Here is a 27,049-nt window from a genome sequence, read left to right as displayed (position 1 = left end):
ACACATGCACACATACTCCTAATAACTTTTCAACCTTTTCAAAATAAATTACAGACATCAGACCCCTTTCCCTCTAAATACATTAGTGCGCATCTCCAAGCTATGAGGCCATTCTTCTACATAACCACCGTGCCATTGTCACTCAAAGTGAAGTAATGCCCTGATATTATCAAATGACCAGTATATGTTCAGATTTCCCCAATCGTGCCCAAAATATCACCTGTAAATCTGCTTTTAAACTAGGATTTCACTAAGAGGCATGCACTGAACTGGTTGTCATGTCCCTTACGTCTCTTATTTAAGGTAACAACCCTCCCCTTTTCTTCACGACACTGGCTTTTTGAAGGTCAATTTTCTTATAAAACGTGTCATTTTTCTGGATTTGCCCAATTGTTTCCTCATGGTCTCACTAAATCCGGACCATGTGTATAGGAGTCTGTCACATCGTGTGATTTTGTACCCAGCACTCACAAGCCCAGAGCCATCTGTGAAGCAGCAGATCTGCCTCAGCCATACTCACTTTCTCTTGAGCGGTATTTCTGAACAGAAATTGCAACCACCTGATCTAGACACTCCAGCATGGAGTTTTTTCTTCTCCTTAGATATGAAGCTCGAGGAAAGGAAGTAATAGAGCTTCCAATCAATAGGAAATGTCCTATTAGATGGTTTCTACTTATGATTTCTAACCTCTAGCAACCTTGTAAAACAGGTTCCTACAACCGTCTTTTTTTTTTTTTTTAAGGAATTCCTTTATTATTATTTTTTATTATTTATTTATTTATTTATTTATTTATTTTTGGCTGTGTTGGGTCTTCGTTTTCTGTGCGAGGGCTTTCTCCAGTTGCGGCGAGCGGGGGCCACTCTTCATCGCGGTGCGCGGGCCTCTCACCGTCGCGGCCTCTCTTGTTGCGGAGCACGGGCTCCAGACGCGCAGGCTCAGTAGCTGTGGCGCACGGGCCCAGTCGCTCCGCGGCATGTGGGCTCTTCCCGGACCAGGGCTCGAACCCGTGTCCCCTGCATTGGCAGGCAGATTCTCAACCGCTGCGCCACCAGGGAAGCCCACAGCCGTCTTTTAAAGATGGTGGAGCAGCCTCAGAGAAACGAAGCCATTTGTCCAGTGTCACATAGCTCCGAAGTGTCACACCTGAAATTTGGACCCCGATTTGCCTAATTCAGAGGTTTTATATATCCCTGTGCTGAGGACTAGAGGACAGTTCCACACACTGATTTGTCAAAATTAGCCGTGAATTGAAGTATTTATTTTAAAGAGCAACATGATACCCAGGTAAAAATCACACTGTGGCTGAAGCCTATCTCTGCTGCTTGTAGTAGAGACAGCACACATAGCCCAGAAGCACTTTACTAGCCCATTTTCTTTCGGGACTCATTCTTTTTCTTTGCTCTCAAATCAATTGCTAATACTTTATGTTGTGTTAAAGCTCATGAGCTGTTTGTCTTTCTTTGCAGTGTCTGTTCTGTCTCTTTAGAAGGTAAGAACAGCCTAAGTGTGCAAACACACTTACCGCTAAACCCACTCACGTGTTCCTGGACTGACCCATTTCCTGTGTCTAGAGCACGCAATGGCTAGATCAGAGGATTTAATGCCCCCAGCATGCTTTGGAGCATTTCTTGTATTCTTAATTAGATTTTTTTTAGCAGAGTCTGTCAATCTGTGGCTATAAACAGCGCCTTCTGGGTTTCTGATGACATGATGAAAATATAAATGGATTCTGCAGATTGCATTTTATTATCCTCAACATTAAACACTCAGAGCTAGTGCTGGAGAGGATCATGGTCTGATAATGTTGATTAAATAACCTCAGGCCTGGACTTCTGTGCTGTTTCTTTGCCAACCCAAACTGAATAGATGTGAGGAGCTATTGTTATTAAAGAGAGTGTATCGATGTAATTGTCATTAGAATACGTGCCTTCAGAGGGCAGTGGGTGGGGCAATGAAGCCCTGGCCTGGGTGAAGGGAGGTCTGGTTTTAGTCTCATCCTTACTGATAGCTAGCTTATGACATTGAGCAAGTCACTTAATTTGTAGGACATTATTTTTTCTTATCTGTAAAATGAAGAGGTTGTGGATAAAACTTGGACTTATTCTGGTGTAGTGAGAAGGGACATGGGATTGATCTATAAAAAGATTTCTGGGTCCTGTGTGGGAGATGCTTGTAGAGGGCCAGAGAGAAAGCAGGGTGACCATGAAGGTGGCTGGTGTAGTTTTTTTGCTGAGAGGCGATGGAGGCTTGGACTAGTGTGTAGTGTAGAGACAGAGGGTAAAGGACAGATCTAAAGTACATTTTGGAGAGAGGAACATTGCTCTTTTTGATGGTTTGAATGTGTCTGTATGTTCTTGGTGACGGGAGATGGTGGTGCCATTCATTGATATGGAGGAGACCAGAGGTGGAACAGGTTGGATCGGAGGACAGACGTCACAAATTTTGTTTTGATCTTGTTAAGTGTGAAATATTTATTAGGTACCCAAGTGGAGATGTTGAGTAAGAAATTGGATATTTGATTCCGGACTTCAGGAGAGAAGGGTCAATGCCACGTATAAAAATGTGTGAGTTATCATATGCAAGATGTTTAAAGGCAAGATATTTAAACTCATAAAAATGAATGAGTTATCAGTGTGAGGTACTTAAAGACCTGGAACTACCCAGGGAAGAGGAGAGTGTGGCTATACAGAGAACAAAGGAGAAGTGAAGAAAGGAGAAAAAGAACCATGTTTTATACCTAGGAAATGAATGAGGTAGAATTACCTAAGGCAACAGAGAAAGGAGTATTTATTGAATGAGGTAGAAGGAAAATCAGGAATGTCTGGTAGTGGGGAGGCCTAGGAGGGGCAAGCGATCTAAAAAGGAAGGAGTGGTTGACTGTCATGCTGCTGAGACCTTGATTCAGATTAGATGAGACAATGTCTGTTGGATCAGACAGTATGGCACAATTAGAATTGAAGAGGAGAACCAGTAAAGCATGGCATCATTTAAGATCAGGGAGGAAAGATCTGCAAAGAGTATTGGAAAGAGAGAAATTAAGAATGAGATCTATGGCAATTCTAGTATCGTTGCCAATATTGACAGTGAAGTTTATTGAGCTCTTACTATGGATTAGGCACTATGGGAAGGGTTTGACATACACTAATTAATTTACTCGTATGCAATTCATTTACTATTGATGCATTTAGAGTAGGTACAATTTATCACTTTGTAAGTAGGGAAGCTGAAGGTTGGTAGAAGTTCATTAATCTGCTTATGATTTAGCTTCTGCTGGTGAGGCTCAGAGTCAAATTTGCAGGTCTCAACTTTTAACCCTTTAAGAATTTTCAGCGAATTAAAAGAGGACAGGCGGCTGAGCTATGATGATAAGAGTAATGGGTAGCCGATACTCGTATATGGGGATTGGACTGTGAAAGGAAGGAGAAAAACAGGATTGTGGTTGAAGGAGCTGGATTCAATGAATTAGCGTTTTTAGGAAAGGAGGGAAATCATTATGCTATCAGCAGAGAGATGAAGGATGCTATGGTCCTAGAGGTAAGGTTGAGATAAAGGTAGTACCTGGGGATGGGAAGGGATGGGATTCCAAGCTTTGATAGAGGAAAGAGAAAGTGCATTTCTTTCTTTTGAGCTGACAGGAAAAGATGAAAAGATACGTGTAGATATGGTCTATAAAGGGATGTGGGTGGGGCTAGGGGCAGTGGTCCTAAAGGAAAGTCTGGCCAGATGGTCTTGATCTCACTGTGATTCCAAAAGCAAGGTCATTGGCTATAAAATGTTGGTGGCAGAGTCCACAAGGAAGTCATGCTTGGACTATCTCTTTAGGAATGGGGAATTAGTGGGAAATGGGGAGAACGATTGCCAAAGAACCTTTCCCTTGCCCCATCTTCTGGGATGTCTCTGTTGTTTCAGGTTCAAGTACAACCCATAGTTCTGACATACAGGTCCTTTATCATGTGGGCTATGCCTACGGTGGCGCCTTATCTCCTACCACTCTCCCCTCCCCACCTGCCTCCCCCTGTTCTCACCCTTAGGACTTTTCCTCTTTGCTCAAATAAACCTTTTTATAGGTCTTTGTGTTTGCCTGGGGTGCACTACTTCATCTCCTTCCTTTGAGGAATCCTTTCTTTTCCTTCAGGACCAACTCAAATGTCAGCCCCTCAAAGGCTTTCCTTGACTATCTCAGGCAGAGAGAGTTCATTTCTTTGCTCAGATGCTGCACAGAATCATGTGTATGTAGGAGTGTGAAATCTGCAGTCTTACTACCTGAGGTTAAATCTTGGCTCTGCTATTTACTAGTTTTGTGTCCTTGGGCAAGTTACTTAACCTCTCTGCGTCTAGGTTTCTTTGACTTTAAAATGGAAATAATAATAATCAGACCCACCTCATAGGGCTGTTATGAGGATTAAATAAATTCATATGTGGCAAACGTTTAGAACAGAGAAAGCATAAGGAAATTGCTATAGGAATGTGAACTATTCAGCTATCTCTTTAGTTGTGCAGTTTGTGTTGATTGCTTGCTCCGTGCTCTTGCCCATAATTCTCTTCCAACACCAACTACTGTTTTGTAATGTTTTATCTTTCCCCCTGGCTCGTGGGTCCTTACTGGGTAGGGTCCAGATCTTGTTATTTTGATCTCACTCACACCTCTTATACTGCCTGGCCAGAAGTAGGTATTTGGTAGACGGTAGACGATTATTGGTTGATTGCTAATTCTGACTTAGATGAGTATGACTTGAGATGGTTTGCAAAGAGTTTCCATAGAACTTTTTTTTAATTTTTTAATTTAATTTAATTTAATTTTTTATACAGCAGGTCCTTATTAGTCATCCATTTTATACACATCAGTGTATACATGTCAATCCCAATCTCCCAATTCATCACACCACCACCCCCACCCTGCCACTTTCCCCCCTTGGTGACCATACATTTGTTCTCTACATCTGTGTCTCAATTTCTGCCCTGCAAACCGGTTCATCTGTACCATTTTTCTAGGTTCCACATATATGCGTTAATATACAATATTTATTTTTCTCTTTCTGACTTACTTCACTCTGTATGACAGTCTGTAGATCCATCCACGTCTCAACAAATGACCCAATTTCGTTCCTTTTTATGGCTGAGTAATATTCCATTGTATATATGTACCACCTCTTCTTTATCCATTCGTCTGTCAGTGGGCATTTAGGTTGCCTCCATGACCTGGCTATTGTAAATAGAGCTGCAGTGAACATTGGGGTGCATGTGTCTTTTTGAATTATGGTTTTCTCTGGGTATATGCCCAGTAGTGGGATTGCTGGATCATATGGTAATTCTATTTTTAGTTTTTTAAGGAACCTCCATATTGTTCTCCATAGTGGCTGTATCAATTTGCATTCCCACCAACAGTGCAAGAGGGTTCCCTTTTCTCCACACCCTCTCCAGCATTTATTGTTTGCAGATTTTCTGATGATGCCCATTCTAACTGGTGTGAGGTGATACCTCATTGTAGTTTTGATTTGCATTTCTCTAATAATTAGTGATGTTGAGCAGCTTGTCATGTGCTTCTTGGCCATCTGTATGTCTTCTTTGGAGAAATGTCTATTTAGGTCTTCTGCCCACTTTTTGATTGGGTTGTTTGTTTTTTTAATATTGAGCTGCATGAGCTGTTTATATATTTTGGAGATTAATACTTTGTCCGTTGATTCGTTGGCAAATATTTTCTCCCATTCTGAGGGTTGTCTTTTCGCCTTGTTTATGGTTTCCTTTGCTGTGCAAAAGCTTTTAAGTTTCATTAGGTCCCATTTATTTATTTTTGTTTTTATTTCCATTACTCTAGGAGGTGGATCAAAAAAGATCTTGCTGTGATTTATGTCAAAGAGTGTTCTGCCTATGTGTTCATCTAAGAGTTTTATGGTGTCCGGTCTTACATTTAGGTCTCTAATCCATTTTGAGTTTATTTTTGTGTATGGTGTTAGCGAGTGTTCTAATTTCATTCTTTCACATGTAGCTGTCCAGTTTTCCCAGCACCACTTATTGAAGAGACTGTCTTTTCTCCATTGTATATCCTGGCCTCCTTTGTCATAGATTAGTTGACCATAGGTGCGTGGGTTTATCTCTGGGCTTTCTATCTTGTTCCATTGATCTATGTTTCTGGTTTGGTGCCAGTACCATATTGTCTTGATTATTGTAGCTTTGTAGTATAGTCTGAAGTCAGGGAGTCTGATTCCTCCAGCTCCGTTTTTTTCCCTCAAGACTGCTTTGGCTATTCGGGGTCGTTTGTGTCTCCATACAAATTTTAAGATTTTTTGTTCCAGTTCTGTAAAAAAAATGCCATTGGTGATTTGATAGGGATTGCATTGAACCTGTAGATTGCTTTGGGTAGTATATTGATTTTCACAATATTGATTCTTCCAATCCAAGAGCACGGTATATCTCTCCATCTGTTGGTATCATCTTTAATTTCTTTCATCAGTGTCTTATAGTTTTCTGCATACAGGTCGTTTGTCTCCCTAGGTAGGTTTATTCCTAGGTATTTTATTCTTTATGTATCAATGGAGTGTTTCCTTAATTTCTCTTTCAGATTTTTCATCGTTAGTGTATAGGAATGCAAGAGATTTCTGTTCATTAATTTTGTATCCTGCTACTTTACCAAATTCATTGATTAGCTCTAGTAGTTTTCTGGTGGCATCTTTAGGATTCTCTATGTATAGTATCATGTCATCTGCAAACAGTGACAGTTTTACTTCTTCTTTTCCAATTTGTATTCCTTTTATTTCTTTTTCTTCTTCAACTACCGTGGCTAGGACTTCCAAAACTACGTTGAATAATAATGGTGAGAGTGGACATTCTTGTCTTGTTCCTGATCTTAGAGGAAATGCTTTCAGTTGTTCACCATTGAGAATGACGTTTGCTGTGGGTTTGTCATATATGGCCTTTATTATGTTGAGGTAGGTTCCCTCTATGCCCACTTTCTGGAGAGTTTTTATCATAAATGGGTGTTGAATTTTGTCAAAAGCTTTTTCTGCATCTATTGAGATGATCATATGGTTTTTATTCTTCAGTTTGTTAATATGGTTTATCACATTGATTGATTTATGTATACTGAAGAATCCTTGCATCCCTGGGATAAATCCTACTTGATCATGGTGTATGATCCTTTTAATGTGTTGTTGGATTCTGTTTGCTAGTATTTTGTTGAGGATTTTTGCATCTACATTCATCAGGGATATTGGTCTGTAATTTTCTTTTTTTGTAGTGTCTTTGTCTGGTTTTGGTATCAGGGTGTTGGTGGCCTCATAGAATGAGTTTGGGAGTGTTCCTTCCTCTGCAATTTTTTGGAAGAGTTTGAGAAAGATGGGTGTTAGCTCTTCTCTAAATGTTTGATAGAATTCACCTGTGAAGCCATCTGGTCCTGGACTTTTGTTTGTTGGAAGATTTTTAATCACAGTTTCAGTTTCATTACTTGTGATTGGTCTGTTCATATTTTCTGTTTCTTCCAGGTTCAGTCTTGGAAGGTTATACCTTTCTAAGAATTTGTGCATTTCTCCCAGGTTGTCCATTTTATTGGCATAGAGTTGCTTATAGTAGTCTCTTAGGATGCTTTGTATTTCTGCGGTGTCTGTTGTAACTTCTCCTTTTTCAGTTCTAATTTTATCGGTTTGAGTCATCTCCCTCTTTTTCTTGATGAGTCTGGCTAATGGTTTGTCAATTTTGTTTATCTTCTCAAAGAACCAGCTTTTAGTTTTATTGATCTTTGCTATTGTTTTCTTTGTTTCTTTTTCATTTATTTCTGCTCTGATCTTTATGATTTCTTTCCTTCTGCTAACTTTAGGTTTTGTTTGTTCTTCTTTCTCTAGTTCCTTTAGGTGTAAGGTTAGATTGTTTATTTGAGATTTTTCTTGTTTCTTGAGGTAGGCTTGTATAGCTATAAACTTCCCTCTTAGAACTGCTTTTGCTGCATCCCATAGGTTTTGGATCGTCGTGTTTTCATTGTCATTTGTCTCTAGGTATTTTTTGATTTCCTCTTTGATTTCTTCAGTGATCTCTTGGTTATTTAGTAACGTATTGTTTAGCCTCCATGTGTTTGTGTTTTTTGTGTTTTTTCCCCTGTAATTCATTTCTAATTTCATAGCGTTTTGGTCAGAAAAGATGCTGGATATGATTTCAATTTTCTTAAATTTACTGTGGCTTTATTTGTGACCCAATATGTGATCTATCCTGGAGAATGTTCCGTGTGCACTTGAGAAGAAAGTGTAATCTGCTGTTTCTGGATGGAATGTCCTATAAATATCAATTCAATCTACCTGGTCTATTGTGTCATTTAAAGCTTCTGTTTCCTAATTTATTTTCATTTTGGATGATCTCTCCATTGGTGTAAGTGAGATGTTAAAAGTCCCCCACTATTATTGTGTTACTGTTGATTTCCTCTTTTATAGCTGTTAGCAGTTGCCTTATATATTGAGGTGCTCCTAAGTTGGGTGCATATATATTTACAATTGTTATATCTTCTTCTTGGATTGATCCCTTGATCATTATGTAGTGTCCTTCCTTGTCTCTTGTAACATTCTTTATTTTAAAGTCTATTTTATCTGATATGAGTATTGCTACTCCAGCTTTCTTTTGATTTCCATTTGCATGGAATATCTTTTTCCATCCCCTCACTTTCAGTCTGTATGTGTCCCTAGTTCTGAAGTGGGTCTCTTGTAGACAGCATATATATGGGTCTTGTTTTTGTATCCATTCAGCAAGCCTGTGCCTTTTGGTTGGGGCATTTAATCCATTCACGTTTAAGGTAATTATCGATATATATGTTCCTATGACCATTTTCTTAATTGTTGTGGGTTTGTTTTTGTAGGTCCTTTTCTTCTCTTGTGTTTCCCACTTAGAGAAGTTCCTTTAGCATTTGTTGTAGAGCTGGTTTGGTGGTGCTGAATTCTCTTAGCTTTTGCTTGTCTCTAAAGCTTTTGATTTCTCCATCGAATCTGAATGAGATCCTTGCTGGGTATAGTCATCTTGGTTGTAGGTTCTTCCCTTTCATCACTTTAAGTATATCATGCCACTCCCTTCCAGCTTGTAGAGTTTCTGCTGAGAAATCAGCTGTTAACTTTATGGGAGTTCCCTTGTATGTTATTTGTCATTTTTCCTTTGCTGCTTTCAGTAATTTTTCTTTGTCTTTAATTTTTGCCAATTTGATTACTATGTGTCTCGGCATGTTTCTCCTTGGGTGTATCCTGTATGGGACTCTCTGCACTTCCTGGACTTGGGTGGCTATTTCCTTTCCCATGTTAGGGAAGTTTTTGACTATAATCTCTTCAAAGATTTTCTCGGGTCCTTTTTCTCTCTCTTCTCCTTCTGGGATCCCTGTAGTGCAAATGTTGTTGCGTTTAATGTTGTCCCAGAGGTCTCTTAGGCTGTCTTCATTTCTTTTCATTCTTTTTTCTTTAGTCTGTTCCACAGCAGTGAATTCCACCATTCTGTCTTCCAGGTCATTTATCCGTTCTTCTGCCTCAGTTATTCTGCTATTGATTCCTTCTAGTGTAGTTTTCATTTCAGTTAGTGTATTGTTCACCTCTGTTTGTTTGTTCTTTAATTCTTCTAGGTCTTTGTTAAGCATTTCTTGCATCTTCTCGATCTTTGCCTCCATTCTTTTTCTGAGGTCCTGGATCATCTTCACTATCATTATTCTGAATTCTTTTTCTGGAAGGTTGCCTATCTCCACTTCATTTAGTTGTTTTTCTGGGGTTTTTTCTTGTTCCTTCATCTGGTACCTAGCCCTCTGCCTTTTCATCTTGTCTGTCTTTCTGTGAATGTGGTTTTTGTTCCATAGGCTGCAGGATTGTAGTTCTTCTTGCTTCTGCTGTCCGCCCTCTGGTGTATTTGTTTTTTTAAACTATTATCCTTTATGCCTGCACAGTCCAAAGCCCATCTCTGGACCCAGGTTGGAGTTGTAACAGCCTGTGCTGGCAATGGATTGGATCCTGTGGCTAATGAGCTGGCAGAAAACCGAGAAAACAGCTTTCTGGGCCAGTTGGGAAGTTCTGAATGCTGGGAAGTCCAAGATGAAAATGCCAGCTGATTGGTCTCTAGCGAGAGCACCCTTCCTAACTTGCAGACAGCTGCCTCCTTGCTGTGTTCTTCTCCATAGAATTTTGATTTGATTTTTCTAGCAGCCCTATTAAGGAGACAGAAATAGCAGTGGATTTATTTCTCAATAAGTGTGAAAAATAAGAGCAATTCTCTTCTGCTTTGTTTTACAATTTAGGTTAAAAAGAAATACTTCTTTTGTTAAGTAAGTCAAATATTATCAGAAGAGAAGTGAGTATAATGAACTACAGATAATTTTCTCTGGTGAATTAAAGAGGTGTGTTTTTCATTGACTGTTGGTAGGAGAAAATCAAACCTTCTAAATAGTGTACCTGTTTTTGTACAACAATTTAGGGAAAATGTCCATGTCTTTCAAAAATTAAGTCAAAATATAGTAAATTTTGTATTTTTTCTATTTCTTTTTTTTTTTTTCAATTAATTAATTAATTAATTTATTTTTGGCTGTGTTGGGTCTTTGTTTCTGTGCGAGGGCTTTCTCTAGTTGCGGCGAGCGGGGGCCACTCTTCATCGCGGTGCGCAGGCCTCTCACTATCGTGGCCTCTCTTGTTGCGGAGCACAGGCTCCAGACGCGCAGGCTCAGTAGTTGTGGCTCACGGGCTTTGTTGCTCCGCAGCATGTGGGATCTTCCTAGACCAGGGCTCGAACCCGTGTCCCCTGCATTGGCAGGCAGACTCTCAACCACTGCGCCACCAGGGAAGCCCTTTTTCTATTTCTTGAATGCAGGGACCGTTATCTTGCCAGCCAATAGAATCACTTCTTAAGATCATTATAATAGGATTTCCAACATTTATTTTTTAATTTTTTTGAATTGTAACTTAAAAAAATATATATATATATATTTATTTATTTTGGCTGTGCTGGGTCTTAGTTGTGGCATGCAGGATCTTCGTTGTGGCATGTGGGATCTTTAGTTGTGGCATGCAGACTTCCTAGTTGCAGCACGCATGTGTGATCTAATTCCCCAACCAGGGATTGAACCCAGGCCCCCTGCATTGGGAGCATGGAGTCCTACCCACTGGACCACCAGGGAAGTTCCTCCAACATTTATTTAAAATCCCTTCAGACCTGCAGTTTATTAGTGGACTGAAGTTTGTCTACCAGATTGTTTTCAAGAAACAACTGAAGATAAATGAAAATATTTCTGAAATACAATTTGTATAAATGGTAATGATCAGGCTGAAAGACTGATTCTTGGCAGTCTTTGTTCATGGCAACTATTTAGTAATGATGGTAATAAAGTAATTAACAGAATGAGGCATTAAGACATACAGTGTCGGGCTTCCCTGGTGGCGCAGCGGTTGAGAATCTGCCTGCCAATGCAGGGGACACGGGTTCGAGCCCTGGTCTGGGAAGATCCCACATGCCGCGGAGCAACTGGGCCCGTGAGCCACAGCTACTGAACCTGCGCGTCTGGAGCCTGTGCTCCGCAACAAGAGAGGCCGCGACAGTGAGAGGCCCGCGACCGCGATGAAGAGTGGACCCCGCTCGCCACAACCAAAGAAATCCCTCACACAGAAACGAAGACCCAACACAGCCAAAAATAAATAAATAAATTAATTAAAAAAAAAAAAAAAAAAAGACATACAGTGTCAGTGTGTTACATTATAAACACATTGTAAAAATGTTACCATAAAATTGTGTGGTTTTCTTTATTAGACTGGTTTTTTAAAAAGTTCTCCATATTTCAGGTATCTGAATGTTCTAGAGCAGTGCCATTGACACGGACAAACTCAGAGACATAATTACCTTTTAGTTCTATGGGAAGGAAATCGAGTCCAGATGAGCTTATTACTCAATAATTACTTGCATAAAATAGTGTGATGATACATCATGGTGTCCTCTTGCTTCTGCTTTTGGTTTGATTGCTAAGGTAGAAGGAAGCTTTTCCTTTTAAACCATCGAGGTTTTGGTAAATTACATATTTATAGACTATTTTAATCTTGCACAGGATGTTCCTGCAACAAACATTTTGGTTAATAATGAAAGTGAATTAATCCTAAAACATAAAGTAGGAAACAAAATCTGACATTGGACTCTTCTGAAAGGCATATAGGGCATAGTTGGTGACATAATTGCCACCGTAAGTACTTCTGAGGATCACCATGAATGGGGGAGAGGTATGCAAGTTCGTTATGTCTACCCTTAAAATCATGGTGGTGTCCAATAGTTTTGTCCATGCTCCTCTAGTAGGGTTTTTTTCCTTGTTTGTTTTTATGTTGAATACCTTCAGAGAACTGTAAAAACTTTGGCTTTTACTGTGAGTGAGATGGGGAAGTATTGGGGTGGGTTTGAGTGGAGTACTTGACAGGATTACCCTGGCTGCTGGGTTGAGAATAGATGGAAGGAGGCAAGGGTGGAAGCAGTGAGCCAATTAGGAGACTCTTATCTAGGTGTAAGATGATGATGGCTTGGAGTAAGGTGGTAGAGTGCAGGCCACAAGAAGTGGTTGGATTCTGGCTAAATTCTGAAGGGTGAATCAACAGGATTTGTTGGTGGATATGATTGGGTATGAAAGAGTGGGGTCAAGTATAACTAAGCTGAACAGCTGCAAGGGTAGAGTTGCTGGGACTAATTGATCGGATGGGTGAGGACCAGCAAGGTATGCAGAGCAGGATTTGGGGGAATGATAAAGTGCTCTTGACATTTCATGCTGCTCTTCCCCTGTTAGCCCCTGAATGCTTCTGAACCTGGGCTCTCTCCCCACCCACCCCACATCCCAGATCTCCATCACAGATCCTCTTTAAGGCTCCATTAATCTTCCCATCCTATTCTGTGTCCTTGGAGAGTGATCACGAGCTGATGGCTTGGTCAGTGCCTTGTCTGGAAGGTTACTGAGTCCTGCATCAGTTGGGGCCCAGGTGGGAAGGTTAGTGAAGAGTTTGGCAGTCACTTTTCATTCCCCCTGCTCATGGTCTGTTGGTAATGGCGGTTGATTCTTGGCAGCTGGTTTTTTTGTTTGTTTTCTGTTTTTATAGTAATGGCTTACGCTATTACGAAGGGAACAGTAATTAGCAGTCTTTATAGTTAAAATATACAACGTGTGACACTGTAAATACATCATAAAGATGTTGCTGAGAGGGGTCATTGAGACAAGTCATCCAAAATCCTGATTCTAACGGAGGGTCCAACCTTTCTGAGACTGAACTGCTGGCTTAGTTTAGTATGCAAGGTCAGGGCTTTGTAAAATTTACTTTGCATATGAATCACATGGGATCTTTTTTAAACGCTTGTTCTGATTAAGTAGGTCTTGGAAAAGGTGGGAGGACTGAGTCTGTATATCTAACGTTAATTCCAGGTGGTGCTGCTGCTGTGGCTGCAGCTGGTTCTGGTCTAAGGACCAGGCTGTTCAGTGGCTCAGTCCTTGTTGAATTTCTGGAGTCTATTCAGCTGTTGACCCTCCTAACAAAGGTCCGGGTGCCTCTACACTAAGTAACTTGGGCTTGGAAGAATGGGTGGCACTTGGATCAGTGGAGAGCCGTGTGAAAGCTATGCTGGGACCTGATGGACACAGAAGAGTGGGGAAGGAGGCAGATGAGGAGGAACAGAGGTGGAAATGAGCACCTTCCTCCAAATGCGTGGTGCCTGCTCCCACCTCCACAATTAGGAGTCTAGGAAACTGAATTTAATCAGACTACATCTTGATTAGCAGGCTGACTTTGGACTATTAAATCGACTCTGCTTGAAATTTTTTAGTGGCCATGCATCACATGCAAGATAATTTTAAATAGTACATGGGAATTTTAGGTGGTTCATGGGCCACCAATATTTTCTTAAAATCTTAATAGTTCTGTTACCTGCTATTTATGGTAGGAGCTTAGATATCTGCTTTCCTCCCATCTGTGAGCTTTCTGCATGCAGTGGCCATGTCTCATTTGTGTTTCTATCTCAACCCTGCTTATCATCTTCGCCCAGTAAATGGAGAGGGACCTGGCTTAACTTAGTCAGAAATTCTGTAATAAATGTAGCTAAACGAGCTTGGGTTCTCAATGTTAGCACTATCTGCACTAGAATACTTTTAACAAAAATGTAAAGATCTGAAAAAAATGTTTTTAAAACTTTATAATCACTTCTCACTGAATGGAGGTTAGTTTTATAGAGAATATTAGTAACGTTTTGAGAATATAAATCAGGACTAATAAATTCACGAAAGAAAATGCTATGCTGTTCTAAGTCTGTGGTTAAAACTTTAGCTTTATAAAGACTTTCTTTAATTCCTTTCTTAATTTTTTATTTTGTGGAAAAAGCTAGATATTTGCAAACTGTAAGGAACTACGTTTTATCTATTTTCTCACCTTTCCTCAGATAAGAATGAGAGGATATTAACAAAGGAATTTTTTTGAGGTGGTATATTATATTGGCTTGTGGATTGCCTTTCTAGTAGGAGTGGTAATGAGGATGTCTTATAATAGAACTTGAACTCTGATTTACAAGGAAGAGTTGGGACTGCTTAGTTTCCTTGGGCTGCTCTTTAAAAAAAAAAGAAAAAGAAAAAACCTTGTTTGGTTTTTCTGATGATTAAAGTAATATGTATTAACTGGAGAAAGTTTTAGGAAAAGAGGGAAACTTTAAAAGAAGAAAATAAAGATCACATCTGATTCCCACCATTAAGAGACAAGGTGTTGGCATATTTCCTCTGTGTGTGTGTATATGTGTGTTATCTGTTTTATAATGTCTTTCGTTTTGGAATCACAGTAATGCTGCCCTAATAAAATGAACTGGGAAGTATTCTTTCCTCTTCAATTGTCTGGAAGAGTTTGTGTAGAATTGCATTACTTCTTTCTTAAATATTTGCTGTAATTCACCAGGTAAGCCTTCTGGGTCTGGCGTTTTCTTTTGGGAAGGTTATCTATTTCTTTGTTGAGTGAACTATGGATGCTTGTGTCAAAAATTTTATTCAATTCATCTAAGTTGGTGAACTTATTGTCACAGATTTATTTATATTTCTTTGTTATCCTTTTAATGTCTGTAGAATCTGTAATGATATCATGTCATTCCTTATGTTGGTAATTTGAGTCTTTCTTTTCGGCTAAAAACCAAAGGTTATCAAATTTATTAGCTAAAGGTTTATCAGTTTTGTTGATCTCAAATAAAGAGTTTTTTAAACATCTTTATTGGAGTATAAATGCTTTACAATGTTGTGTTAGTTTCTGCTGTATAACAAAGTGAATCAGCTATATGTATATATATATCCCCATATCCCCTCCCTCTTGTGTCTCCCTCCCACCCTCCATTTCCCACCCCTCTAAGTGGTCACAAAGCACCGAGCTGATCTCCCTGTGCTATGCGGCTGCTTCCCACTAGCTATCTATTTTACATTTGGTAGTGTATATATGTCAATGCTACCCTCTCATTTTGTCTCAGCTTACGCTTCGCCCTCGCCGTGTCCTCAAGTCCATTGTCTACATCTGCGTCTTTATTCCTGTCCTGCCCCTAGGTTCATCAGAACAATTTTTTTTTTTAGATCCGTATATATATGTGTTAGCATATGGTATTTGTCTTTCTCTTTCTGACTTACTTCACTCTGTCTGACAGACTCTAGGTCCATCCACCTCACAACAAATAACTCAATTTTGTTTCTTTTTATGGCTGAGTAATATTCCATGTATACATGTGCCACATCTTCTTTATCCATTTATCAGTAGATGGACACTTAGGTTGCTTCCATGTCCTGGCTATTGTAAATAGTGCTGCAAGGAACATTGTGGTACATGACTCTTTTTGAATTATGGTTTTCTCAGGGTATATGCCCAGTAGTGGGATTGCTGGGTCATATGGTAGTTCTATTTTTAGTTTTTTAAGGAACCTCCATACTGATCTCCATAGTGGCTGTATCAATTTACATTCCCACCAACAGTGCAAGAGGGCTCCCTTTTCTCCACACCCTCTCCAGCATTTATTGTGGGTAGATTTTTTGATGATGGCCGTTCTGACTGGTGTGAGGTGATACCTCATTGTACTTTGATTTGCATTTCCCTACCAATTAGTGATGTTGAGCATCCTTTCATGTATTTGTCAGCAATCTGTGTATCTTCTCTGGAGAAATGTCTATTTATGTCTTCTGCCCATTTTTGGATGGGGTTGTTTGTTTTTGTGATATTGAGCTGCATGAGCTGCTTATACATCTTGGAGATTAATCCTTTGTCAGTTGTTTCATTTGCAAATATTTTCTCGTATTCTGAGGGTTGTCTTTTCGTCTTGTTTATGTTTTCCTTTGCTGTGCAAAAGCTTTTAAGTTTCATTAGGTCCCATTTGTTTATTTTTGTTTTACTTTCTATTTCTCTAGGAGATGGGTCAAAAAGGATCTTGCTGTGATTTATGTCATAGAGTGTTCTGCCTATGTTTTCCTCTAAGAGTTTTATAGTGTCTGGCCTTACATTTAGGTCTTTTATCCATTTTGAGTTTATTTTTGTGTATGGGGTTAGGAAGTGTTCTAATTTCATACTTTCACACAGCTGTCCAGTTTTCCCAGCACCACTTATTGAAGAGACTGTCTTTTATCCATTGTATATTCCTGCCTCCTTTATGAAAGATAAGGTGACCATATGTGAATGGGTTTAATCTCTGGGCTTTCTATCCTGTTCCATTGATCTATATTTCTGTTTTTGTGTCAGTACCATACTGTCTTGATTACTGTAGCTTTGTAGTATAGTCTGAAGTCAGGGAGCCTGATTCCTCCAGCTCCATTTTTCTTTCTCAACATTGCTTTGGCTATTCGGGGTCTTTTGTGTTTCCATACAAATTGTACAATTTTTTGTTCTAGTTCTATGAAAAATGCCACTGGTAGTTTGATAGGGATTACATTGAATCTGTAGATTGCTTTGGGAAGGATAGTCATTTTCACAATGTTGATTCTTCCAATCCAAGAACATGGTATATCTCTCCATCTGTTTGTATCATCTTTAATTTCTTTCATCAGTGTCTTATAGTTTTCTGCATACAGGTCTTTTGTCTCCTTAGGTAGGCTTATTCCTAGGTATTTTATTCTTTTTGTTGCAGTGATAAATGGGAGTGTTTCCTTAATTTCTCTTTCAGATTTTTCACCGTTAGTGTATAGGAATGCAAGAGATTTCTGTGAATTAATTTTGTATCCTGCTACTTTACCAAATTCATTGATTAGCTCTAGTAGTTTTCTGGTAGCATCTTTAGGATTCTCTGTGTATAGTATCATGCCATCTGCAAACAGTGACAGTTTTACTTCTTCTTTTCCAATTTGGATTCCTTTTATTTCTTTTTCTTCTCTGATTGCCATGGCTAAAACTTCCAAAACTATGTTGAATAATAGTGGTGAGAGTGGGCAACCTTGTCTTGTTCCTGATCTTAGTGGAAATGGTTTCAGTTTTTCACCACTGAGAATGATGTTGGCTGTGGGTTTGTCATATATGGCCTTTAGTATGTTGAGGTAAGTTCCCTCTCTGCCTACTTTCTGGAGGGTTTTTATCATAAATGGGTGTTGAATTTTGTCAAAAGCTTTTTCTGCATCTATTGAGATGATTGTATGGTTTTTCTCCTTCAATTTGTTAATATGGCTTATCACATTGATTGATATGCGTATATTGAAGAATCCTTGCATTTCTGGAAAAACCCCAGTTGATCATGGTGTGTGATCCTTTTCATGTACAGTTGGATTCTGTTTGCTGGTATTTTGTTGAGGATTTTTGGATCTCTGTTCATCAGTGATATTGGCCTGTAGTTTTCTTTTTTTGTGACATCTTTGTCTGGTTTTGGTGTATGGTGGCCTCATAGAATGAGTTTAGGAGTGTTCCTCCCTCTGCTATATTTTGGAAGCGTTTGAGAAGGATGGGTGTTAGCTCTTCTCTAAATGTTTGATAGAATTCACCTGTGAAGCCATCTAGTCCTGGGCTTTTGTTTGTTGGAAGATTTTTAATCACAGTTTCAATTTCAGTGCTTGTGATTGGTCTGGTTATACTTTCTATTTCTTCATGGTTCTGTCTTGGAAGGTTGTGCTTTTCTAAGAATTTGTCCATTTGTTCCAGGTTGTCCATTTTATTGGCATATAGTTGCTTGTAGTAGTCTCTAATGATCCTTTGTATTTATTCAGTGTCAGTTTTTACTTCTTCTTCATTTCTAATTCTGTTGATTTGAGTCTTCTCCCTTTTTTTCTTGATAAGTCTGGCTAATGGTTTATCAATTTTGTTTATCTTCTCAAAGAACCAGCTTTTAGTTTTATTGATCTTTGCTATTGTTTCCTTCATATCTTTTTCATTTATTTCTGATCTGATCTTTATGATTTCTTTCCTTCTGCTAACTTTCGGGTTTTTTTGTTCTTCTTTCTCTAATTGCTTTAGGTGTAAGCTTAGGTTGTTTATTTGAGATTTTTCTTGTTTCTTGAGGTAGGATTGTATTGCTGTAAACTTCCCTTTTAGAACTGCTTTTACTGCATCCCATAGGTTTTGGATCATCATGTTTTCATTGTCATTTGTCTCTAGGTATTTTTTGATTCCCTCTTTGATTACTTCAGTGATCTCTTGGTTATTCAGTAGTGTATTGTTTAGCCTCCATGTGTTTGTATTTTTTACAGTATTTTTTTCCTGTAATTGATGTCTAGTCTCATAGCGTTGTGGTCGGAAAAGATACTTGATAAGATTTCAATTTTCTTAAATTTACCAAGGCTGGATTTGTGACCCAAGATATGATCTATCCTGGAAAATGTTCCATGAACACTTCAGAAGAAAGTGTATTCTGTTGTTTTTGGATGGAATGTCCTATAAATATCAATTAAGTCCATCCTGTGTAATGTGTCTTTTAAAGCTTGTGTTTCCTTATTTATTTTCATTTTGGATGATCTGTCCATAGGTGAAAGTGGGGTGTTAAAGTCCCCTACTATGATTGTGTTGCTGTCGATTTCCCCTTTTATGGCTGTTATCATTTGCCTTATGTATTGAGGTGCTCCTATGTTGGGTGCATAAATATTTACAATTATTATATCTTCTTCTTGGATTGATCCCTTGATCATTATGTAGTGTCCTTCTTTGTCTCTTGAAATAGTCTTTATTTTAAAGTCTATTTTGTGTGATATGAGAATTGCTACTCCAGCTTTCTTTTGATTTCCATTTGCATGGAATATCTTTTTCCGTCCCCTCACTTTCAGTCTGTATGTGTCCCTAGGTCTGAAGTGGGTCTCTTGTAGACGGCATATATATGGGTCTTGTTTTTGTATCCATTCAGCCAGTCTGTGTCTTTTGATTGGAGCATTTAATCCATTTACATTTAAGGTAGTTATCGATATGTATGTTCCTATTACCATTTTCTTAATTGTTTTGGGTTTGGTATTGTAGGTCTTTTCCTTCTCTTGTGTTTCCTGCCTAGAGAAGTTCCTTTAGCATTTGTTGTAGAGCTGGTTTGGTGGTGCTGAATTTTCTTAGCTTTTGCTTGTCTGTAAAGGTTTTAATTTCTCTGTCTAATCTGAATGAGATCCTTGCTGGGTAGAGTAGTCTTGGTTGTAGGATTTTCCCTTTCATCACTTTAAATATGTCCTGCCACTCCCTTCTGGCTTGCAGAGTTTCTGCTGAAAGATCAGCTGTTAACCTCATGGGGATTCCCTTGTATGTTATTTGTTGCTTTTCCCTTGCTGCTTTTAATGTTTTTTCTTTGTATTTAATTTTTGATAGTTTGATTAATATTTGTCTTGGCGTGTTTCTCCTTGGATTTATCCTGTATGGGACTCTCTGTGCTTCCTGGACTTGATTGACTATTTCCTTTCCCATGTTAGGGAAGTTTTCACCTATAATCTCTTCAAATATTTTCTCAGTCCCTTTTTTTTTCACTTCTTCTTCTGGGACCCCTATAATTCGAATGTTGGTGCGTTTAATGTTGTCCCAGAGGTCTCTGAGACTGTCCTCAAGTCTTTTCATTCTTTTTTCTTTATTCTGCTCTGTGGTAGTTATTTCCACTATTTTATCTTCCAGGTCACTTATCTGTTCTTCTGCCTCAGTTATTCTGCTATTGATTCCTTCTAGAGAATTTTTAATTTCATTTATTGTGTTGTTCATCATTGTTTGTTTGCTGTTTTGTTCTTCTAGGTCCTTGTTAAACGTTTCTTGTATTTTCTCCATTCTATTTCCAAGATTTTGGATCATCTTTACTATAATTACTCTGAATTCTTTTTCAGGTAGACTGCCTATTTCCTTTTCATTTGTTTGGTCTGGTGGATTTTTACCTTGCTCCTTCATCTGCTGCATTTCTCTGTCTTCTCATTTTGTTTAACTTACTGCGTGTGGCGTCTCCTTTTTGCAGGCTGCAGGTTCGTAGTTCCCGTTGTTTTTGGTGTCTGCCGCCAGTGGGTGAGGTTGGTTCAGTGGCTTGTGAGGGCTTCCTGGTGTAGGGGACTGGTGCCTGTGTTCTGGTAGGTGGGGCTGGATCTGGTCTTTCTGATGGACAGGACCACGTCTAGTGGTGTGTTTTGGGGTGTCTGTGAACTTAGTATGATTTTAGGCAGCCTCTCTGCTAATGGGTGGGGTTGTGTTCTTGCTAGTTTTTTGGTGTGGGGTGTCCAGCACTGGAGCTTGCTGGCTGTTGGGTGGAGCTGGGTCTTAGTGTTGAGACGGAGATCTCTGGGAGAGCTCTCGCTGATTGATATTATGTGAGACCATGAGGTCTCTGGTGGTCCAATGTCCTGAACTCGGCTCTCCCACCTCAGAGGCTCAGGCCTGACACCAGGCTAGAGCACCAAGACCCTGTCAGCCAAACGGCTCACAGGAGTTTTCACATCCCCCTGTAGTCAGAGCCAGGGATGGCCCAGGAGCACTCCAGTTGGCTGGCATCTTCCCCCTGGGCCTCAGCACCCAGGCTCTCTTGCTGACAACTCCACTCTTCCCAGGAACCAGAGGCCAGGTGGGCACCTGTGGACTCAACCAGAGCTGCTGGGGCTGGAAGGAAGATCCTACAGCCTTCACTATGGGAGCTGGCCCAGCGGCTCCACAGAGACTCCAAGAAACCCTCCCTGGGTCCCCATCAGCTCCTCATCCCTACAGCAAAGAGCCCTGGGATCCTCTTGACAACAACTATTAACCACGGCTGAGAACTGCAGCAGTTTCCGGTCCTAAATAGCTTTTGATTTCATTGATTTTTTTTCTCTGTCACTCTTTGGTTTTCTACTTGATTGATTTCAACTCTTATAATTTCTCCTTTTTTTCTGATTAATTTGGGCTTACTTTTCTTAAGGAGGGAGCAGAAATTATTGATATGAGATATTTTTTCTGATATGTAGGTGTTTTGTGCCATATATTTTCCCAATATACTGTTTTAGCATCTTTCCATACATTTTTATATTGCCATATTCTTTCACTACGAAATACATTCTAATTTCTTTTAATTTCTTCTTTGATCAATGGGTTGTCTAGAATTGTATTACTTGGGGTTAGGGATTTTTTCCATAGACATTTTTGTTGTTAATTTCTAATTTAATTCTATTGTGGTCAGATAACATTCTTTTTATGTACTAGATTCTTTTAAGCTTGTGGGGACTAGTTTTCTGAACCAGAAACTGGTCTAATTTCAATAAATGTTCATTGTGAACTTAAGAAGAATAATGTTCATTCTGCTGTTGTAGAGTGGAATATTCTAGAAATGTCAATTAAGTCAATTTGGTTGATAGTGTTGTTCAAACCTTCTTTATCCTTATTGATTTTCTATCTGCTTATTCTGTCAGTTACCAAAGAGAGATATTAAATCTCTGACTCTAGTTGTGAATTTGTCTATTTCTCCTTGCAGATCTATCTGATTTGGCTTATGTATCTTGAAGCTTTTTTAAAAAAAACAAACAAAAAAACAAATTAGGTGTAAAAGTGTCTAGAATTATTTTCCTGATAACCTAAACCCTTTGTTTTAAGATGACTTTCTCTGTCCCTCGTATTATTCTTTATTGTAGGAGTTAATACAACCACTTTAGCTTTCTTTTGATTAGTGTTAGCACGGTATATCTTATTCTATTCTATTTTTACCTATTCGTATGTTTGTATTTAAAGTGCATTGCTTGTAGGCATCATATAGTTGGGTCTTGCTTTTTTAATCCAATCTGATGATCTCTTTAGTTTAATTGGGGATGTTTACACCATTTATGTTTAATGCTCTGATTGACATGGTTAGGTTTAAGTCTATAATATTGCTATTTGCTTTCTATTTATTCCATCTATTCCATATTCCCTTTTACTTTTTTCTTTTTTATGGTTAGAGTATCTTTTTTATAATTCCATTTAATCTCCTTTCTTGGCTTATTAGCTATATTTTAAAATTTTGCTATTTTAGAGGTTGCTTTAGGATTTATAGCACGCATATTTACCTGGCTTATTGTAGATGCTCAATAAATATTTACTGAATGAAAAAATGAATGCCCTGGTGCCCAGACCAAAGGGCTGCTGAGAGCCAGAGGCATCAGGAAAGGCCATCAGTACTGTGTTTTTATCAGACACAGCACAGTTCATTCTTTGCCAGCTTTTATTTTCCTTTTTCACACCATGTTAGTATGGATATTGGCTTTTTTCCATCCAGTCTTGATGTTAGTCTCTCAAGGTTTGGAGGTCTGATACTTTACCCTTAGGTGGTGCTTTCTGCAGGCTTTTTTGAAAGTGTGGGTTAGACCCTCAGGATGAAAGAGGCTGTGGCCTTGACTTATCATGGCCAAACCCCAAAAGTAACATCCTTATCAGGAAGAACAGATATTTTTTAAGGTATTGGATAGGAAAAAAACTTCAAAGAAATGGTCTAAATTTAAGATTAGCTGATCTAAGCAAAGCTACACATGGAAAGGAAATTCAGACCTAACAGATTTTTCCCATTCTTGGAGTGCCACCAGTTATTTCAAGTCTCTTGAAATATCTTGGAAAAAAATCACTGAGCTTCCTGATTAAAAAAGAAAAATTTATGCTCTGTTTTTCTTTTTTTCTTTTCCAGCAAGTAACTGGCAGAAGTTTTGGTGATAAAGATTTTCGGACAGGGTTAGAAAATGGAATCCTTCTCTGCGAGTAAGTATAGCCTATATTCAGTTGGTTTTATTCAAGAAAAATCATTAATGCTATTCAGTTTGTCTGCAAAACTTCTAGTGTTTGTTTTGAATTTATTCACAGTTTGAATCTGAAATTCATAAACAAATCACTTAGGTGGGTTAGGCAGTAAAGATAAGTAGTCTTGGGGCAGTAGGGAGTGGTGGGGACCTTGGCAATTTCAAATTAGTTAAAGAAGGAATATCTGGTAGCTGCTACTCAGTTCCAACCAACTTTTACAATGTAGGAGTTTGGGCCCAAGTAATTGGAAGGTTGTGGACCAAGTTGTGGTAAAAAAAGCAGCTTTTCTCCCCTTATTCCCTCTAAACAAAAACAGCTTGTGCCAAGTAAAAGCAGGGCTTCTATTTACTGACAACATCTTGAAACATGCCAGGCAATCTTCCTCACTAGGCCTAGTTCCCTGAGGTATTTTGAATATATTTAATTTGTGCTGTTGACAAAATAACTGCAGTGTTCAATTTTTATGTTTTGAACCTGGGCTTTGTCATAGAGTGCTCCTGTGATGATGGATTCAAGAGCTTTCTGTGAAGTGTTTCCAGACACAGAATAAGCTAGAGCCTTAATACTTATAGCGGGATAGACATAAACTTCAAATCAAGATTTTGTGTTTTGAATTCATTTGATAGGTTCTGTCATTTGGATACTGATTTTTGTTTCATTGAGTTGAAATGTACATGCATGAAATGCACAGCTCCTAGATGTACAACCCAATGGATTTTGTAAACTGTGTACATTCATGTAACCTACACCCTGAGCAAGATTTAGAACACAAAGCTCTCTCATGTCCCTTCCCAGTCAATGTCAACCACCTATAGAAAAGCACTGTTCTGATTTCTATTACCATAGCATCTATTTTGCCTTATCTTGAACTTTATGTAAATGGAATCACATAGAATGCACTCTTATCTTGGTGACTTGCAGAATATTGTTTGAGACCCACCGATGTAGTTGAAAGAGCAGGGGTTTTGGAGCCTGAGCTTTAGAGACTCAAATCCTTTCTTCACCCCTTAAATCATATAACCTCCTTGAGTCTCATTTGTTTCTCTTTAAAGGGGTAGTAAAAAATTTACAACTCCTGCCTATTTCATAAGCTTTTTGTGAATTTCAAGAGGATAATGTGGATAAGGTGCTTTAAAAAATTACATTTGCTGTACAAATGTTGATTATTATGCAGCAATTTTCAACATAGTTCATGTCAGTGTTTATTTTTTCTGCTCTCCACTGCCTTTCTTTCTTCAGAGAGAAATTTACGTCCCCTGATTTCTTTCTTTTTTGTTTTTTTAATAAATTTATTTATTTATTTATTTTTGGCTGTGTTAGGTCTTTGTTGCTGCATGTGGGCTTTCTCTAGTTGCAGCGAGCGGAGGCTACTCTTCGTTGTGGTGCGTGGGTTTCTCATTGTGGTGGCTTCTCTTGTTGCGGAGCACGGGCTCTAGGTGCACGGGCTTCAGTAGTTGTGGTACGCGGGCTCAGTAGTTGTGGCTCACAGGTTCTAGAGAGCAGGCTCACTAGTTGTGGCGCACGGGCTTAGTTGCTTTGCGGCATGTGGGATCTTCCCAGAAGATCCCCCTGCATTGGCAGGTAGATTCTTAACCACTATGCCACCAGGGAAGCCTGTACATCCCCTGATTTCTGTTTCCATACCTTCTTTCCTGTGGAGTCTCTCCCCTCTTCTCATACTTTACTTTCCTCACCACCTCTTTTCCCTTTATTAAATCTAAATCAGAGCTCATCTCTTAGGTAAACCATAATTAGTTTAGCATCTCACGGATACAAACTCAGACAGGCTCTAAATATTTCTCTTGTGTTCTAGCACCTGCTCCTCCGATGATTCTGGGCTTAGCCCTCTCCTGATGTTAACAGATGAGCCAGAATCTGATGTAATTTATGTGCATCATGCTCTCTTAGGTCTCTTGAAGTGGGTCTTTGGTACCAACTTGTGTTTTCCCAACATTAGCTCCAAAGATTCTTATAGGCATCCACCTCTCCATCATATGAGTAAATCTGTTATAGAGTAATATCGCTTGCCTGCCTTTGGATTAGGTAGGTTTGTCTGAAGACAAGGCTTTGGATCCAGAGACATCTGCACACATGGACTTTGTTTCTTACCTAGTTGATGCTGAGTTGGAGGATGGAGTCTCTCGTGTGGAGTGGCACGAACTGTTGGCCTTTTACAAACACGTTAATGAATGTTTGGGTTGTTTAGAGGTGGAGAGGTGGGGTTTAGGTGCAGGCCATGGTTAGGAAATAGTATGGTTAGACAGCATGGAGGCACAGATTATAACCAGGAACCTCTTTAAATAAATAAAGGGTTTTGACTGCTGACAGCCTGCGGGTGAGCTGAGGGAAATGGCCAACACAGAGGATGTGGACAAACGTTACTGTCTGGGTAGGTGGGATAAAACCCAGAACAGGTGAGTTATTGTTTAACTCCTCTAACCACAGAGGATTAGACCCCCCTGGCATATTTGAAGGAGTCTGAGGACCAGGGTCAAGTCCTGGCTTCCCCGTGGGACTCCATCTGGCACTCCTGGTGCAGAGTTTGTGAAGGTGGAATGAACTGCGCTGGTGGCCTGAAAGCCAGCAGCATGAGTCCCAGCCGAGCCTTGGAGAGAAGGCTGGGACAGCAGCCAGACAAACAAGATGCAGACCAAGTTCTAAGTGCAGGGCCCACAGCACAATGAGAGAGAGAAGTATGACTCAGGAGCTGAATGCACTGAAGGTCGGGACAATGGAGGAAGAACATCTCCCTCTCCTTTTTGTCAGGGATGGGGGCATGGCTAAGTGTGATCTGAACCGAAGCATATTGGGCTGCTGCAGACTGAGATTAGCAAGTGTATTTTGCCAGGACTTGTATCCAGAGACTAATCTGACAAGGAGGGGGACTTGCACTGTTCCAGGCATGGGATGGGCTGATGGTAGGGCCTGAAAGGCAGGAAACCCAGTTTGGAGAGTCTCAGGAAAGTGAGGGTTCTCTTTGGAGAGTAGATGAGAATACCTAAGGCTGTGCCACTCTGTAGAACCGGAGAGAGTTTTGTGGATGCTGGTGATTAAGAAGTTCTAACCTTCAACCACCACCCATGTAGCAATACTTGAAAATATAAGAACTCTCTATATTTTCAAATTTTGAAAACTTGGAGTTCACCTCTTCTGAGTTGGATTGGCTCTAAATGTTGGTTGCAATCGTGGAGAAACACCATGCTCTTTGTTCACTGAAAATGTCCTGGTTCGTAGAGAATGGACTTGAGAACACGGGGAGGGGAAAAGGTAAGCTGGGACGAAGTGAGAGAATAGCATGGACATATATACACTACCAAATGTAAAACAGATAGCTAGTGGGAAGCAGCCGCATAGCACAGGGAGATCAGCTCGGTGCTTTGTGACCACCTAGAGGGGTGGGATAGGGAGGGTGGGAGGGAGACTCAAGAGGGAGGAGATATGGGGATATATGTATAGCTGATTCACTTTGTTATAAAGCAGAAACTAACACACCACTGTAAAGCAATTATACCCCAATAAAGATGTTAAAAAAAAATATCCTGGTTGTTTATGAGTCTGAAAAAACCTCACAGTTCTTCTCAAACAGAAGGGCATCTTCTGGGCCTGGGGTCTGGTTTTCCTCTTACCAGCCTGATTCTAAACTTACCTGTGGCCTACAAGGACTATTATGATACCCATTTTTCAGAGCAAGTAACTGAGGTACAGAGGATTAAATAACTAGGCTAAGGTTGTACCAGATGAGAAAGATTTAAATTCAGAAGTCTGATTCCTTTGCTTCTGCTCTTAATCATTGTCCTGTGTCCAGAGTTGGGATTTTAATGGGAGAGAAAAGCAAGAGGTTGGGTGGTGGCGGTGGGATGGAGTTGGTGCCAGAAAACCTAGAGTTTGAGGAGAAATGCAGTACAGAGGGTAACCACGGCGTCTCAGCTGGACAGAGGAAGAAGGA

At 39.6% G+C, this 27,049-nt stretch overlaps 1 protein-coding gene across 9 annotated transcripts in view; it reads left to right on the top strand.

The window, feature by feature from the left end:
* The window catches only part of LIMCH1 (LIM and calponin homology domains 1), a 343,507-nt gene that overhangs the window by 119,406 nt on the left and 197,052 nt on the right, over positions 1–27,049 (top strand). For all 9 annotated transcript variants that reach the window (XM_068543036.1, XM_068543033.1, XM_068543034.1 and 6 more), the window contains exon 2: positions 22,994–23,064. In XM_068543036.1, coding sequence (XP_068399137.1) covers positions 22,994–23,064 — 71 coding nt within the window. The remainder of the gene's footprint in view (positions 1–22,993; positions 23,065–27,049) is intronic.

The sequence above is a fragment of the Eschrichtius robustus genome, chromosome 4 (assembly GCF_028021215.1).
Source record: "Eschrichtius robustus isolate mEscRob2 chromosome 4, mEscRob2.pri, whole genome shotgun sequence".
NCBI lineage: Eukaryota > Metazoa > Chordata > Mammalia > Artiodactyla > Eschrichtiidae > Eschrichtius > Eschrichtius robustus.
Note: the sequence above shows the minus strand (reverse complement) of the source record. Positions and strands in the feature narration are given on the sequence as shown.